The 18,636-nt window shown below is 40.0% G+C and overlaps 2 protein-coding genes across 2 annotated transcripts in view; one reads left to right on the top strand and one right to left on the bottom strand.

The window, feature by feature from the left end:
* Positions 1 to 3: 3 nt before the first annotated feature.
* dkk3a (dickkopf WNT signaling pathway inhibitor 3a) lies at positions 4 to 6,471 on the bottom strand. The gene is made up of 8 exons (XM_029460486.1): positions 6,371 to 6,471; positions 4,875 to 5,213; positions 4,509 to 4,616; positions 4,363 to 4,422; positions 3,418 to 3,510; positions 1,845 to 1,989; positions 1,596 to 1,752; positions 4 to 919 (listed from the first exon to the last, which is right to left on the bottom strand). The coding sequence occupies exons 2-8, from the start codon at positions 5,070 to 5,072 to the stop codon at positions 832 to 834; spliced, it is 849 nt and encodes a 282-aa protein (XP_029316346.1). The 5' UTR covers positions 5,073 to 5,213; positions 6,371 to 6,471; the 3' UTR covers positions 4 to 831.
* The window catches only part of mical2a (microtubule associated monooxygenase, calponin and LIM domain containing 2a), a 33,094-nt gene continuing 20,877 nt past the window's right edge, over positions 6,420 to 18,636 (top strand). The window contains 2 exon segments of the mRNA XM_029460478.1: positions 6,420 to 6,653; positions 15,955 to 16,323. Of these exon segments, the coding sequence (XP_029316338.1) occupies positions 16,063 to 16,323 (261 nt within the window). The 5' untranslated portion in view covers positions 6,420 to 6,653; positions 15,955 to 16,062.

The raw sequence follows: 18,636 nt of genomic DNA, 5'->3' as shown, positions 1-18,636 counted from the left end.
TAACAAGGGAACGGGAAGAAGAACAAACAACTGACATATAGAAGCAGCTAGAATACAATATACTCCAACAAACGTTGAGGTTTTATCAGACATGTATGATCAGCTTCACAGATGGCAATATGACCAACTGTAGTCACAGGTAGCAGCTGTTTAAATGTAAATCTTTCCCAGAGTCTACTGTCATCTCATGGTCCTGTTTCCTGAAGATGAATATACTTTAGGTGTAATGTTAAGGGGAGTCTTGGAAGCCCAAATATAATGTATTATTGCCTGCATCTGTGTTACTGTTTTATTGATTATGCAGTACGAGACGCATTTCTTCCTGGTGCATAGTAAATGCAGTGGGACTGCTCACTGGGTGGGAACTTTGTTCTATTTCGGTCTCACTTTATCAGGATGATGCAGTGCTGCTACTCAACGTGGTATCAGCTGATGTATGCGAGTTAAAACAGTGAGGTGAGTAGTCAACAGATATTCAGTGTGTAGAGTAATCAGTGTGTTACAGTCCTTTGTATGGCTGGGATAAGGATTAGATAAGGGTTAGAGTTATAAAGATGCAGCAAATAGTCATTTAGTATCAACACAGGACTTTGCAATTATAGTGTTTCCTGTTTTTTGTTTAGTGACTTTTATATCTACATAAAGTGATAAAAAGCTTTTCCTCAGGTCTCAATTACAGCAAATAAAAATTAAAATATTCTCATTCATTTTCCATGCTGTGTATCTTTACCACTTTGGATTAAGCTGGCAAAACAGAAAGTGCTATGGCTCTTTGCAACAAAGCTTTTGAGTCAGTGAAGACCCCCGTCAATGTGAATCAAATCAAGCTTGTCAGATTATATAGTCTATCTCTGAGTATAGCGTGTCTGTCAGGTCCTCTTCACTCGAGTCCTCACCTTTAAGACACATGGACCCTCGCCTGTCAAAAAAACAGAGCACCACAATGTAGTGTTGGGGATAAAAGGTACAAGCATATACAGTTTTAAAGGAATACTTCACCCCAAAATTACCATTTGCATATCGATTACTCACCTCGAATGCCTCCACAGTGAACGAAGAATCCAAAAAGGGAGAACATTCTTGATGAATTGGAGTAAATGGGGACTGCGTTTCACAAAAGCAGAACTATTTTAAAACATCAGTTTACAAACTCTCACACAACTCGTGCAGTTTAACCCAAGTCTCACGTATCTAGTCCATATGCATTTTCACTGAAACCTTACTGATTTGTACACTTCGGCATAAACGTTCTCACGCTTGTGCAGGCAGGCTACTGTGCGTTTGGGAAGTAGTGAGCGACTGGATAAATGAAAGTTGGATTAAATTGCACAAGTTGTGTGAGTTTGTAAACTCCTTTTATATAGTTTTGCTGATGTAAAACGCAGCTCCCATTTACTTCAACTCATCAAGACTTTTCTTCGTTAACCGTGGAGGCACGTGACAAAAAAGTTCTCTTCAAGAATTCAAGGTAACACGGGGTGAGTAATTAATATACAAATTATACTTTTGAAATCATTTTGTTTTAACAGAATCATTTATTTAACAACAAATACAAGATTTAAGACATGCTGTGCTGTTAAATGTAATACACTCACCCCAGGTGCTGGCAGTGGAGATCTCCTGCACAGGGGCAATGTTTCTTGGGTCCCTCGTCCTGAGTGTCCCAGGACAACAGCTCCAACAGGTGGTTGGAGGCACCAAAGCAGCGCTCACGCTCAATGGGTTTGGTCGAGCAGACAGGGAAGAGCAGTGCTGAACACACAAAGACAACAAACGGATACATTTTGCGAGACAATGAAGAGAATCACTAAGCAGCATACACTGAACTGTGTGTTGTACTGTACCTTTATGGAAAAGACAGCAGAGGTCTGTGCTGCAGTCAGTCTGGTATTGACAAGTGCTGCCAGCCTCTCCTTTTGTTGCATTTACACTGCACTGACCCCAAACACACAACTGCTCACCACAGCACTCCTTATCCTTAGTGCAGGACTGAAAGAAAAGGGAGGAAATGGTTTAAAAAAGAAGAAAGGTCCAAGGCCCTATTCTGACAAAAAGTTCAAATGTAAAAACTTTAATCAGATGGCTATTTCATGATGAAATTCTAAAAACATAAACAATGCTTGTACATGTTAAGATACAGCTGGGGTACCCTTTAGTAGTTACAAGATGATGAAACAAGAAGCCAATTAACTCACAGGTGACACAAAGTATGACCACTAGATGGCTCTAAATTATGTTTAGAAGGAAGAGAAGGATAATAAGAAAACCATGGCAACACAATAAGAAAACATGGATGTACAGACATCAAGACACATAACACTATATAACCATTTTCAGCAGCGGCACCAGACCACATGCATCAGAGCAACTAGAAAAAAGAACCAAAATAATGTTCCTGATTTAGTCCTGGGTAAGCTGCGTCTGGTGTGTACAGTATACAAAGTTTCTCTATGCAATAGTAATTTCAGTCAATCAATTGTTTTAATTTCCCTTTCATTAAAAAACATATGTCATCAAACAGCCACACATTTGAGTGGATATCTTTCATCGAATACAAACTATTTTGTAACACGGGTGTCTTTAAAGTCACACAAATGAGAACATGGCATGCACAAGACTGAAACTCACCGGAGCTTTAAAGACATGAATTATTCTCATGTTTTTCTGGTTAAATATAAATGAGATCAGCGGGTCAACTGGTCTCTGATAGCGGTGACACAAGTTCCTGTTTCTGCACACTCTCTATGAATTGTTAATTTGGGGATACAGCAAAAAGTGTTCTGGTTATTTCCATGCAGAGTTTTCCAGTGCAGCACGTTTGACGAGACACAGATCCTGTCCTCTGTGTATTTATTATCCATGAACACTGTATCCTTGTTTGGCAGACTGCCCGTATCTCCCTCCCTTTGCATTGCTTTTTACTCTGCTACACGGAGACCAGTTCATCAAACGAAGACGCTACAGAATCAGCAGCAATAACAGAGTTTTAGATAAAACCAAAGGGTGACTCTATAGAGAGAAGGCTCTCATATTACTGATGTTATTTTTGTTCTAGAGAGAGAGAGAGAGAGAGAGAGAGAGAGAGAGAGAGAGAGAGAGAGAGAGAGAGAGAGAGAGAGAGAGAAGAGAGAGCAGCAGGAAAAGAAGAGCTCTTATTTAACCTTGACACATGCTGTTCTTTCATGTGAAGCTCATAGGACAGGGTGTTCACAAACAATACACTCTGATTACACTTGTGGACACACTGCAATGCAGTCGAAGTGAAACCCCAGCAGGCCGGAAGTGACTGTGTGTGTGTGTGTGTGTGTGTGTGTGTGTGTGTGTGTGTGTGTGTGTGTGTGTGTGTGTGTGTGTTTGAAAGCGACTATAGAGAAAATGTAACTAAATAGTGCAGGCGCCTATATAAAAGGAACTTACCATATCAATTGCTTTACAAGGCAGACACTTGGAGTTGTGCGAGTCATAAAGGCAATACCTTTCTTTCCCACAGGCCGCATCAGTGATGCATCCCTAAAGACAACAGAGAGGAAGGATTTCATCTAACTCCAAGGTTAAAACATGCCACAGTATTTTGTGCAAAATGAAGAACTAAATAAATTAAAGTTTTAGGTTGCATAGTCTTCTTTGCAGCTAATTAGGCAGGCAGAACACCTGCCACATATTTCTGAAGAGTTTTATTTTTACCTCTTGTAACTGGGACAGACTCTTGTCCCAGAGTTATCATGTAAACAGACATTTACCTCTAACAGCACAACATATAATATATAAAGTGACAAAAAGGAGTCCACCGTGTAAAGGTATAGACTTGCAATATACCAATAGTGATGATTCACATCATTATTGTTCTGACAAGGTCATTACAGGTAAATGTTTTACACAATATAAAATAAGTTATCAGAAAGTTACTCTTTAATATGGTTATGTTTTATATGACTACATTGTGAATAACAATGTTTCCAAATCTGTGTTGTTGCATCGGAAGCCCTTCTGTTAGAAGTTTTAGTCCTGAAAGTGAATTTTAAAAAGTGCACGTCATCACCTATTTATCAACAATTCTGTACAAGCATCATTTTGATAAATGCACTTGACAGATCAGTGACATCAGCATTTCTTTGAACTTTCATTTTATACATAGCGCAGGCAAATAATGATTAGAGCTGCATGAAGACATGAAAGCACACTGCACACACTGTTTGAGTCATTTGTAGACATTATGCCAAGTCAGTGGCTATGATGCAGCTGCCAGACATTATGCAACGTTAAGGCCTTTTCATGTTGAGGAATTCAAACTGAACAGTCAAATTAAAAACACATTAAATATGGTATATCATTACAGACTGTAGGTAAACAGAATACACTTACATGATCAATATTGTTCCCCAGGTCACTGTACTGGACATCTGTGGTAATGTTGTTTGTCTCCTGTGTGAAGGCGGGACATCTGTTAAGTTTCATTCAAAAAGGGAAACAAACAATATCTCACTTTTGTTTACTGTTCATAAGCTCACCTGTTCTATTGAGGTGTGGACAGATACGTTATTAGAAGCAGTTTCATTGTGATGACTTGGAGGAAGGTTATTGGGAAGAGGGCTGACACTGACACTCTCGTTGTCCCTCTAGAAGAATGGGAAAGATTATCAGAGACAGATTTCAGGTGAAGAGATGCATTAAGAGGTCACTCCCATATTCTAGCTCCATCCACTGCTGCTTGTTATACTGTTGGCTATTTCTCACTAGAGATACAAGTGTTTTAGTCCTTTTAAAAGATTATCATAATTCCAGCCAACAATTTATACCAATTAACGGATGTGTTCTGAAGTGAGCAGTGAAATAATGCCATGTCATGTAAAAAGCTAGACCAACTGTCTGCCTACTTGGTGAAACGCATCCTCAGGCTTTTGCTGCAGATCCTCCGGCAGTTGCTCCACTTCCACAAACATGCTGTCCAGCTCCGTTTGTCCCTGGGCGGAATAATCCTGCAGGTTGTGACTGATGCCCGAGTCCACTATCTCAGGGAGGATGCCATTGCAGACTGTCGTGAGAGCCAAAACTAGCAGGGCGACTCGCATCATGATGCTGCTCCTGCTGCTGCTGCTGCTGCTGCTGCTGCACTCTGAGGAGGGTGTGGCGGTGATGCTGAACAACACAGACAGCGAGGGCACAGCTGATACGTCTCCGTCACTGAGGGGTCATCTCCTCATCCATAACATCTCCTAAACAGGTACCAACTCACATTAGCTTGTTTCAACATACATATATGAAGAAGAAAAAAAAAAATCGTTTCGATAATGTAATAAAAACTGAGACGTTTTTATTGGAGCAACTTTCAGGCAAAACAAAAAGTCCGCGTGAAAAGCGTGTTCTGAAATGTGAACACCACAAACACAATTCAATTAATCCCCATTGTATTGTGGGAGAGGAAGAGGGTTGAAATGAAAGAAAGTCACAACAGTTTGCATGGGTATGTAAGAAAGATATGTTTCATATTTTGGGTGACGTTATCCTTGTAATACTCACAAACATACTAACAATAATTTAACTTTGTAATACACAATTTTACTATAACATTAATACTGTATTTTACTGTAGGCTACATTTGAACTAATATTCTTATTTATACTGCATTTTAAAACACTCATAACTTGTAAATACCATTTTTATTATTATTATTATTATTTCTTACACTGTTGTCATATGTCATAGTATACATTTCTTTACACATATTTCTATTTGTTTCCCATTGTATTGTTATGATATATTGTACTACAATGCCCACATTTCTTACATAGTTATTATATTTCTATTTATTTTCTAATAATTTCTCTATGTTAATATATATATATATATATATATATATATATTTCTATTCTAGAATGGGAGAAACTGTAAAGTAACACCGTTTCCCCCGGGGATCAATAAAGTATTTCTGATTCTGAACCAGACTCCCTGTACCTGTAGTTTAACAGTCCGACCGTAAGATGGCGACATTTGCTTTCATGGTAAATATATCCGTCTCGGGGACTCTACTTTGTGCGCACACGTTTGCAGTTTTTGTTCAATGCTTTTGTCCATGTGCTGCGTAGAGACTACAGTGTCTGCTGACACGTTGTAAAATGTAAAATGTGTTGACTGACTGCGGTCCGGATGTATGGCACCCAGGTGGCCTCGTGCAAAAATAAGGAACTAAACCTGAAAAAGTCTGTGTATGGTAGCCTATCAGAAAGAAGTTTCCTTCTTGATATTTGCTTTTAATAAGCCTATTATATATCTTCATAATCTTGAAATGTCACTGTAAACTCATGAACATGCCTTTAAATAAGCTTTAGATTTAAAAGTCCACTCAGATTGAAGTCAACCCTATAAATCCAACCTGTTGTGTAAAGTAGTCATTTATTCCTGTGGCGCGCGCTGACTGCGGGTGGTCAAATAAGTAGTGAACTATGTCTTTGGCATGAGGAAGTCTGGATCCTCTGGCTTAAACAGCCACAGTAGCTGCCTGCTCAGGGATGTGTCTGATTTTGCAGCCCCGCCTCAAACACTGGACTCAGCTGCACAGGGGAACTGCTGCCTGTCTGTCAGGCTGCCCGAGGACCGACACACTTCACACAGCAGTCCGGGACCGCGTTTCACCAAAAACACTGTTAAGATATGAGGTAAGTTTTGTTTTACACGTTGTAGTGTTTGTGTCTTTCCTAATCAAGTGGGTGGTGTGAGAGTGGGACACCTGACAGAAGTGCTGTTGCCCTTATTTGAAAATATAACCTGCTTTATTCCAGTAGTAAAGTTTGACACGGACTCTAGTATGAAAAGCAGGCAAGCTTGTTATGGCACAGGGAATTACAAATTGGCTCAATCAAAGTAGCCCACGGTTGACTTTATGAACTAACACGAGCCATTACACTCGTATCAATTAGGAAGTTGATGGTGAACACATGCTTGATGATGATTTGTTGTGCTGCCACTTGGCTGTAAGCGAGGTTTTTATTGTTTCTGGTTAGTTTGGAGTTTTATCAACACGTGCTAAATCTCGTGTTGTCTTGTAATCGCGTTGATTGAACGCTGTGTGAGGAGTCAGATCACTGGGTCTGTTAGTTCCCTGATAACAAAGGTTATCTCCACTTGTGAAACCTGCATGTTTGTCATGCTGATGGTTATGACATAAATCACATGTGCATAAATCACTTTTGAATGACTGTGTCACTGCCTTTCAAACATGCCTATAGGCCATTCAAAACTGGATGTACAGCTTGCTTTTAAACTCAAAAGAACAGGTACATCTAGGTTACAACAATCCCTCACCCAATGTGTTTTGCAATCCCACCATTATACATTGTTATGTTAACCCAGGTTAATGAACTCTGCCCAGTGTTTTACATTCTTACTCCACCAGCAGATTCAACGCTGTAAAGCTCTCAGGGGTCTCAAAGCTGTCTTTGGGGTTGAAATGACACAAACTGCATAATAAAGAAAGGTGTGGTGCTGACAGGCTGTACTGTCCGCTTACTGAATGAAACTCAGTAAGTGACAGAAACTTCTACTGTCAATGTTTTCTACTGTGTCTACAGGTTAATATGCAACTACTGCTTTTGATAAACTCCTGATGAAGCTGGAAAACATATTTTTTTTTTTGGACTCAATCAGAAAAAAAGCTTATCTCTTTCCTACATTTCAACATACTCCATGAGCACTCAGTCTGGTATGATTCACGTGTCTTACAAGATGATGCATGATTTTAACAGCAACATTTTTTAAGGAGGGTCAAAAGAGTCATACAAACAGTGGTAGGTCTCTTTCCCACTGCTGTGTGAGCAATCATTTCCTGTGTACTTGTTGAGGATACAGCGTCACTTCTCTATCAAACGGTAAGATCCAAACTTTATTACAGAGCGACTCTGCCACTGAACATGCGAACATCTATACATTTGCAGACATATAGTTTCTGGCCTCGACACTGATAATCCATGTGATTTATGCTCCTGGTGGGAAACAACCTCTTCTTGCATAAACATTCAACAGCAACCACATTATTCTTCTCTTGCTGGAATTTCCCTCCCAGTAAGCCCTTTTTTTTTGTCATTCATAAGATAGAAATATATGGAAAGACTCTGTAAACAGTGTATCGCTCAATAAGATAAGTACTCTTTTGGCGAATGCTTTATCAAACACTTTGTTGTAGCAAAATAGCCGCGAGGCCTATGTTCTGAACATGCTCAATGATTACAGGTTTAACTCTGAATCATGTTCTCCTCTTTTCAACAAACACAGTTCCCCTAGATCTGAGAGAACATACAAACATCTCCAGATCACAAGGCCGTATATTAAAGCTGTATGAACAAATGTAACTAATGTCCTGGACTTTGCTGTAACACCATAGAAACTGGTGTAACAAACAACTTCAGTTGACATTAACATGCAAACTTCCACATTTTTCAAATGGTCTTTTGTTTGTTGGCAAAATGTCTGAAAAGCGCTCCATGGCTTCAGTAGCTTACAACTGAATTCCTGTGTCAGCCTTTCTTTTTTAGTTTGTAATTACCAGCTTTACTGGAGTTTAACTTAACGACAGCATGTGGAGATAAAAAGCAGCATTGCAGAAAGGAGGACATTTCCCTCCAATCATGCTGCCAAGCGAAAGCCTACATTATGATGACGCTTACGGAAAACCTAAAATGCCGTTTACTGCCTTTTTTAGTCTTTTACTTTATCTTGACTGTAGATAACACAAGAGGTGCTTGAGTGCTCGGTAGACTAGAAAGCGTCATATAATAATAAAAAATTAATGTTTTTGTTAATATTTGTATGTGTGTGTATATGTGTATGTATGTATGTATGTATGTATATATGTGTAGATGTATAGATATAGATATATATATAGTATAGAAGGAGGGAGAGGAGGAGGAGGAGGGAGAGAGAGAGAGAGAGAGGAGGAGGGAGAGGAGAGAGAGAGAGGAGGATGGAGAGAAGAGAGGAGAGGGAGAGAAGAGAGAGAGAGGAGGGAGGGAGAGAGAGAGAGAGAAAGAAGAAGAGAGAGAGAAAGAAGAAGAGAGAGAGAAAGAAGAAGAGAGAAAGAAGAAGAGAGAGAGAAAGAAGAAGAAGAAGAGAGAGAGAGAGAGAGAGAGGGAGGAGGAGGAGGGAGAGAGAGAGGAGGAGAGAGAGAAGAGAGAGAGTTCTCTCTCTCTCTCTCTCTCTATCTCTTCTTCTTCTTCTTCTTCTTTCTCTCTCTCTCTTCTCTCTCTCTCTCTCTCTCTCTCTCTCTCTTCTTTCTCTCCTCTCTCTCTCTCTTCTTCTTTCTCTCCTCTCTCTCTCTTCTTCTTTCTCTCCTCATCTCTCTCTTCTTCTTTCTCTCCTCTCTCTCTCTTCTTCTTTCTCTCCTCTCTCTCTCTTCTTCTTTCTCTCCTCTCTCTCTGCTTCTCTCTCTCCTCTCTCTCTCTCTTCTCTCTCTCTCTCCTCTCTCTCTCCCTGCTCCTCTCTCTCCCCCTGCTCCTCTCTCTCTCCCTGCTCCTCTCTCTCCCCCTGCTCCTCTCTCTCTCCCTGCTCCTCCTCCTCTCTCTCTCTCTCTCTCTCTCTTTCTTCTTCTTCTTTCTCTCTCTATATATATATATATATATATATATATATATATATATATATATATATATATATATATATATATATTTATTTATTATTTATTTATTTATTTATTTATTTATTAATATATATATATATATATATATATATATATTTATTTATTAATATATAGATATCTATCTATCTCGCATACAGGTAAAGATATAATGTACTGTATATGCTAAACATTTAAGTATTAGAAACAACAACGAGATACGTAGATCAAACAATTCAATGGTTGAAAGTCCTGGTGAATGAATGAATCCGTAAATACTTCAGAGTAATAAAGATATGTGAGGACTTCATGCTGGGGATGAAAACAATGTAACTGTGTTTCACGCAGCCTGATAAACTGTGAGTGGAAGTTTGTGCTCATTATTGCCAGGGAGGTGTTGTAAACTTTCTCCTTCCTCTATGCGATATGTTTCCTTCCTTGTTCCACAGCATAAAAACGGATACGCCTGTCCGGGCATCAGCCACACAAAAGTGATGGGAACTCTCAGCGATAGGTGGGGCATGTTGTTGCCTGCTAGGCTGTAAAAAAAAACATAATTTCTAATCTTAAAAGTTGTTGCTACATTGCAAGATATGTTGTGACATACTACAACTAAACCGGTAGCACACTTAAAGATGGAGCCACTGAAGGTGGTACAATGAGACTTTGCTGTGGTCAACTCGCCACAGGATATCATTAACCTGTTCCATCTGGTCAGGGACAGGAGCACACTGAAAAGGGTCTTAAACGTCTCTTAGTCTTTAAACTCACAGAGGTGGAACTTTAGGCAGCTCTCCTCCGAGCTTTGATCTGGACAGGAAAACGAGACACAATCTACAGGAAAAGTTTGCATGGGGGTCGTCTGAGGGAGCTTGAACTCAGAGCTTTTATAAGACATCGTATCTCTCTCTCATGATTCATCTATCAAAACACTGCTGGTGTTTCAGCAAGACTATATTTTAATATTTAGTTTTGTGAGAAGCCCGTGTGGCTGCAGGTAAACACCGGTGAACCCAGACCATTAGTCTGTTATTGATTTGGACTTTGAAGATTTTTGTGTTATCATCTGAGGTAGTCTTGTTTACAGGGTCAAGCCCTGTTGATATCTTTTCATGTCATGCGCTGTTTTCTTCTGCAACATGAAGCTTGTCTATTCTGAGCCTGGCTTTGCTGATTGTTGGCTTACAGTATCTGCTATTCCTGCCAGGCAGTAATACAGCTGACTGCACCTTCACTGTGCCCCGCTGTGATATGGATGAAAGAAAGAAGCCCACTGATCTTTGACCCAGTCGGTTTGCAGCTTGTCTTCACCTTGTGGTTTATATTTACTACATTTTTGGCGCTTAAGAGGATCCAACTTCACTAGATTGTAAAGTTCTAAAGGGTACGTGAATCTGTTTTCATTTGTTTTAGGACATTTACTGACTTAATGATAACAAACTCGGTAGACTAATTATTTGTAACACAAGAGAATGTGTAGTTGGGGCTAAACAATAATCGCAATTATATCGAAATGGCAATGCACAAGGCCAATATCCAAATCGCAATAGTCAAAATAACTTTATGAATTTAGGTATTGTGGTGCTTCAGGTATGTCCCGGGCTACAAATCGTATTCTACAGACTCAAGAAAAAAATCTTTTTTTGTTACAGATCCTCACATAAAATCAAGCCATGATGATGTTCATTTAATTTTCAATTAAAATAGGAATAATGATGCAAATATTAACATTCCCTCCCAATATCGCTAATCGTATAGCAATGGCAATATCAGTCAAAATAATAAAAATGTAATATCTTTTCAGCCCTTAGTGTATTTCGGCTCAGAATAATTGTTCTAGTGAAATGTTGTTGTGTCAGTAGCTGCGCAGGCGTTAGTCTGTGCTCAGTGTGTCCAGATAAATCATTCTCCAAAGGAGCCATGTGGTGAACACACCTCGTGGGTCAGACGGGCCTGCAGACAGCAGCCCTGAAGCTTCACAAGCCTGCTCCTGTTTGTGTAAATTAACAGCTTTCTCCTCTGAAGTTGACATTTACTGCATTCTGCCAGTGTTTCTACCTTACTTGTGACGGATCCTTTTGTTTTGCCACTGCTGCCCGAACATGCAGCCAGATTTCAGAGGGCTGAGATAATACTGTGGAGCTCTGGGGCCTGGTGAAGGGCAGAGCCGGCGGGCTGAAGTCCACACGAGTACTCTGTTTTCTGAGGCACACTGCCTGCTTATCGAGCCTACAGAGGGTTCCTTCCTGGTTTTCTTCAGTCTAGTCTGTAATTACTGTTGCTGGCAGGCTACACTACAGTATGCGCATTTCCCAGCACTCCCAATGTTTTCCTTGTGTTGTCAGCTTCCTATTGTACTCTGATAGCCTGAAGCTATGTGCTCTGCAAAAACAAATGAAGACATCACTGGTTTGACACTGAGTTCAGTGTCTTTACAGTTTTCTCATTGTGAGAAGTCACACTGTATGTTTTCTAATGCAAGTAGCTCAGGCAAAACATGGAGTGGTCATATACTGAACATACAAATGTATTAAATTAATTATTTTCTGGGATAAGAATGGGAATAATCTATAGTTTAATTTATTGTCAGCACATCCAATGAAAAGACCAAAACCAACCATGAATTGATCTTACTAACAAGTCGTGCCCGTGTAGCCAAAGCCTGATATATCTTCCTCCCTGTCATCGACCTCCACTGTGTTAAAAAAACAAAAACACATTTATTTTGAGTCTATCTCTCATACACCATCTGTCCTGTGTTGTAATTACTCACAAGGTCACCACATGTGTATTAATCTGCTGCTAAATGTAGTCCTTGACAAATGTGCTATTTACTTCTGTTTGAGTAACTTTGGCTAAAAAACTACATTGCCCTGTTGTTGAAAATGAAACAATATAAAGAGTTCAGTCTTCAGTATAAATGACGTGACTTGGGACTGAAAGTTGGAAAGTAACACATTGATTGTTTTCATGAGATTTGTTGTCGATATGAAACATTTAGAATATTGCTGGCTTTGTCCTATGAGACTTGAAATTCACTCAGTTGTTTCTTGTCGTTCCATCCATGTTGTAGACTACTAATGATGAGTTACACTAGTATCGGTATATACAAAAAGAATCAATAGAAAGTGGTGCGTGTGTTTACAGGAATGTGGGAGGATGTGTGAGTGTAAATAGTGTACATGTTTTTCTTTAAAAAAAATTCTCTTTGTCATCCAGGTGTAACAGGTAAATGTTTCACATTCCTAACATTCCCCCTGTATCATACTGGAAACTGATAGCTTGCGATGTCTCTCAGACACAACAGCGCTTTTATTTCTATAGCCTCGGTTTCAGATCCATCCCGTGGATCTGTACAAAGTACAGACGCATTTCTCTTTGGACAATGGGCCCCAGCACAGTAAAGCAATTACATGGATGATCTTGAAATGATGCATGAAGTATCAGAAGATAGAAATGTGTAGGTTATTAAATAAGAATAACACCCGTAGATCACTGTATGAATTCCTCACAAAGACATGAAACGCTGCCCTTCACTTTCTCAATTAGCCGCAGTCGGTTTCACTCAATCAAATGGTTTTCTAAACAGACAGGAGACTTGGAGAGGAAACCTGCTCGCTATTAAACTCTCTGATCCCTTTAAGCATTATATGGTCCAGTTGTGATGTATGGTGTGTGTGCGTGTGTGTGTGCGTGTGTATTCTTTCCGCTTTGTCTATCATTAGTTGTATTTTTACAGCCTTTCTGTGGGTTTGTTCTGTCTGCCCACAAGTGACTTTCCATTCTGTCAGACTGAGATGGTGAAGTCATTGGACTCAGTCTGAGACAATGCAGTTTGAGTGTTGAGCATTGACTTGGCTATGAAGACAGTAAGTGGTACCTTTTCATTAGTCCTCGCAGACTCGTGCAACAGATGGTTCCAATAGTTGTGCCTTTTTTTTTTTACCACTTTACTTGAACTGAAACGTGAAAGCAGAAGTGCAGTCAACATGTCTTTATTGGAACTTTCCACCAAAGCTCGAGAGATTATTGAACACTGGCCAAAGTTTAATGTAAAATAATATCCATACACAATTATTACTAGCTGTTCTTGTGAAAAGACAGCCACAAACATTAAATTGTAAGTTTTAATAGTTTTCTTATTTGCACAATACAGTTTATACCTTTTTTTAAGCAGAAACTTATTTTAACCTCAACTGTTAAAATAAATGACTCCACAGAGACTTTCTAGAAGATATTATGTAGGCCTTAAACACTCCACATACCACATGCTAGAATACACAGCAATTTTCCCATCACAGTCTGCTGCTATGCATGAAAGATTAAAGCACCTGCATCATATATCGCAGCTGTCTCAGTCATCGCTCGTCACTCATTGACAATCAAAGTAAATTCTCCCAAAAAACTATGGAGGTGGTCTTGTGACTATCTGGTGGAGCCTGTGAGAGGGCTAGCAGAGTGTTGGGCTCATGCTGATGGAGCAGTCCAGGGCTCTTCTATGCACGTGGCAAAGGAATGTCAGCTCTTTGAGTTTGAGGCTGAATGTCTGCTGTGAAATGCCTCAGGGCTCCACAGTATCTCCCCACAGGACGGGGGCTTTTGGAAGTTAGAAAGGTGCATAAAGCAGACTGAGCGTCACCTGGGTGTACAGTATTTCTACGGGCTGGTTGTTGTTCCTTTCACTGAAAACAGGATGCAAACACACAGCCAAACAGGATATTGTGCAAATGAATATGCTCATTTTAGCATGGGGACAAACCCTGTTGCTGTAGGAGGAACATTCAAAATCTCACCACATTCAAATCCTAATCAAATATGTTGTGACCCAGGACGGACTGGTCATCGAATGTAGCAGCTAACTTTTGCAATGCGTTGGTATATTGTCCCTGGGTAAAGCTCTCTATGAGCAGTTTCATGGCACAGTCACACTACCACCTGAGACCGTGGGGCGGGGTGTGACAGTAATAGTTGATTACTGCAGGGGGGCTGTTTAGAGTCCTGCACAGCTAGCCTGACCTCTCCTCTAACCCTGCCCATCCCGCTCCATGGGACATTAAAAATATCAAAGGCAGACTTCTCCCAAAACTCACAGAAGCTGTGGTCTCCACCCAAGTGAGTGCACGCATGCTTAATGCAGAACATTTCCACATTTTGCTTTTGATGTGGAGTTCAGGGAAATATTTTCTGCCATGGTTTTCAAAATGCTTGATGGTTGATTGGAGTTAAGAGAAGACTAAACTACATTGTGTTTAATTCTGTCAGTTCAGCTCTATTCGGACACAAGCGTGTGTTTTAGTCACAGTGTGCTTAACACACACACTGAACGCACATACATCCAGTAGAATGTGGACTATGAAGCATGCATACCCAATCAAAGCCAATCGTCGGTGTTGGTGTGAGCTTGCATTACAATTTGTTTCAAATTCCTTTCTTTTCACTGCTGAAAACATTGTCTGGTTTTCAGCTGGAATGAAAAATACCACAGGACAAATACTTTTCCGGTCTACTCATCCATGGTGAGTGCTGCACACCAGGAATGAAAGGTTTGCATTCCTTGCAGGTTGCAATAAGGAAACTACTTCATACCAATGTTGAAGACGTACAGTAAGAAGTGTGTGTGTGTGTGTGTGTGTGTTCGTGTGTGTGTTCGTTCCCTGGAGCCATTACATTAGCCTTAAGTGCAATTTCAGAAAGTTTATAATGAAACATGGAGGACCTAGTGATTCAAAAAAATAATTGTAATTTGTATATCTTGTAACAATACGGTATAGTTTTGATTATTTTTCAATGGATCCCTCATGTTGAAGCTTCTGTGTAAAGCTTTCACTCAACCCTGAAGCCGTTGAAAAGTTTGCTTCACTGTTGAACCAATAAGTTGTATCAAGAACCACAAACAACTCATTTTATAGGCTCACAGGGTTATTCCTCTATAAACAGTAGTAGTGAATGTGCTCGACAGCTGTCTGACGACTACAGACTGTTCATTTTACTTTCTTGCTGGAGTCCCCAGTCTTTATCTCACGCAGCCTTGTCTCTACTTGAAATGTTATCTCGTCAGTGGGTGTAAGCTGACTGCACTCCTAATGAGGACTGGTACTGAGCGCTCTCTTGATAATGTGGTAATGTAAGCTTGAGTCATGGAGAAGATGAAATACAGCTGTGTTGTCATCGAACTTAAATTACTTTAACTTTCTAATCTATAAACTGTTCAAATGAAATAATGTAATGAAACGTGTCAGTTTTATCAGGCTAATAATAGGATATGGAAAAATATCAGTTGCTGTAAGTCATCTATGAGGGATGTTTTGCCATGAGATGACATCAGACTTTGACTGTGTGTCTTGCCTCCGTAGACCGGGCATGACTGTGCGGGCCAAGCTGAGGGTGTAGCCACATCTGGCAGAGACTGCTGAAGTAAGCAGGAGCCTCAGCACACCAAACCATCCACTGCAGCGGGGACGATGGGAGAGACGGAGGAGGAGAGGGATAATGTGGGGAAGCTGTTTGAGGACTTTGTCCAGTCCTCCACCTGTAAAGGAGCCCTTCAGGCCTTCAACGTCCTCTGTAGGAGGCTGAACCTCGACCCTGCGGACAATGACATTTTCTACAGCAGTCTGAAGGCAAAGGTCACCTCCTGGAAGGCCAATGCACTATGGAGTAAGCTGGACAAAAGGATGTCCCATAAGGAGTACCAGAAAGGCCAAGCCTGTGTGGGCACCAAGGTATGTTTAATGGTATCTTTGTACAGCTGTACTAAAAAGACAGTTACCAATCATAGGCTAGAAATAAAAATGATGGATTTACAAAGGATAGAGGGCAATATAAAAGTGAATGTAGACATCTTATCGGTGATGCTTTTACATGTTTTGCAAAGCATACCATGCATTTTTAGATTTATTCCCTACTTTCCAGCTAGGAATTGTTTTCTTTTCGTATGAAAGTATTTTCAGCATGATGTCAGATAAGTGATTCATCTCAATTTGCATGGACTAAATGTTCACCGTCAAAGTTTTGTTATTTTTTTGTGTGGTCACGCAGCTATTTTAAAAAGTCCTCCACAATCCCAGACCTTGGAGTCGACTGGCTAACAGCAGCCCTTATTTGCCCTTAAAGACCTTTTTAAAGACCTTATTTGCTTGCCTGTTGGATACATCTTCAAGTTGATCAGCTACTGCATGAGAGTTTGCTGTTAACTGCAGTAACATCATAATGATGAAGCGGACTCGAACCGACAGGGGTTATCTATCTCAAGTATGTTTGTCCAAGGTATTTTTCATTAAGTGCTGAAAACAAAAAATGTGTTGTATGCTTTAGAAAACATTCAACACAGCTGAAACGTGTATGGTCCTTTTTTTAAAGCCTAAAATGAAAGGTATGTGTATTCTAAAAAGGTCTAAAAAATATCATAATATTCTGTTCATACATCATTAAAGTTAATGTTTCATGACTTGGGAAGAGTCTTAGTGAACTCCCCTCAGGTGGCTCATTTTTGTTTTAAACAATCAGCACTGTGTTGAAGTACGCCGCAGAGTGCTGCAGCACTTTCAACCTCAGACCATCGAGTACAGTAACACTCACTCTTTCACTGCAACAGCTCCCAACATACAGGACAGGAAATGAAAGAGATATACATTGCTTTGCACTCGCTCTGTCCCCCTAAGACAGGTGCTACATGACAAGGCTGCACAGAATGAAATACAAACATCATGTAACATTATATCATAGACCAATGCTTCAGTGTACTCACCATATGTATTTAGTCATACAAACAGTAAAAATGCTATAAATCACAGCCAAGAAACATACACATTGTGCATCAAACACCACAAGTAACATAGGTCCAAATAAAACATCACACAGAATTTCATAGAGATACAAAAAAACATTTTAAAAAACGTTGACGGCTGTGCACTGCTTTACCCTGCAGCCAAATAACACAAACAGCCAATCACATTCAGAGAGAAAATTACAGACACATTCCTTAAACACATGTAAGAGGAGAGCTATTCTTAAGTTGAATTATGAAGCAATGGATGCAATTGGGACAAAGAAACCATGTCAGGGTGTGTGGTGGAGGGGCACTTTACACACAGTAAAGGTGATGAGGGAAAGTAGGAAAACCTGGAGGAGTGTGATTACCTTTCAGGCATCAGCTGCCTCCTGCTTGAAACTGTTTTTATTGCGCAGAGAAACAGACAGCATCACTCAGCAACTGTGATTATTTGGCCCCAGTTGTTCCGAGGCTGTGCTCTGCTCTTTATAGGCTCTTCCTAGAAGGTTGGAGGCCGGCCTAGATTGTTATTAAAGGCTTCAGCATGAGCTCAGTTTTACAGGTTCTTTCTGATTTTAGCCAACACGAAAATAGGTAAGAAGAAAGAAAGTGTGACTTTCATAAACTTCCGAGCCAAAGGTTTGAGGTCAGATTTTGTAATTCCGACAATCCACAGGGTTTGTATTGTTAAATAAAAAGTGTTACTGTACTACTACTACTTAAGTGGCCCCAAAGTAGTGAACCAGATGTACAAACAGTGGATTGTGTGCATTATTGAAACACTAACTTATTGTGAATTTATGAGATTGCCTCTTTTCTTAAATGTAATGTTTAATGGACTTGCATTTATATTCATATTTATAAATGGAAAATGTTATTGCTTATTATAAAAGTTGCTTATTAATTTCCACACATCACTCGACGCCCTGTCTTCATATTCCCGCTGTAGCAGCAATCTTTAAAGGATGTGATGTCATCGTGTTTTATGGCCTGACACAGTTGGCAGCTGTGACACTGAAGTGTAACCCACAGCGGGTTTAAGCCTCGTAAAGTTTCACTGCACGGAGAAATTGCAAATTTATCTTTTCTTTATAGTCTGTGATGTGATGTTGTGAATCATCAGAGCTCTTTGACACGACTGCAACACATCTTGATTAAAAAAAGAAAAGGTGCGTTCAAGATGTATGGTCTCATTTCAGAATTAGACTTCATTCCAAGGGAAGACCACTTTAACCTCCATCGGATCCATGTTAAGCCCCAGATT

The sequence above is a fragment of the Cottoperca gobio genome, chromosome 3 (assembly GCF_900634415.1).
Source record: "Cottoperca gobio chromosome 3, fCotGob3.1, whole genome shotgun sequence".
NCBI lineage: Eukaryota > Metazoa > Chordata > Actinopteri > Perciformes > Bovichtidae > Cottoperca > Cottoperca gobio.
The sequence above is the reverse complement of the archived record's forward strand: the minus strand, read 5'-3'. Positions and strand labels throughout refer to the sequence as shown.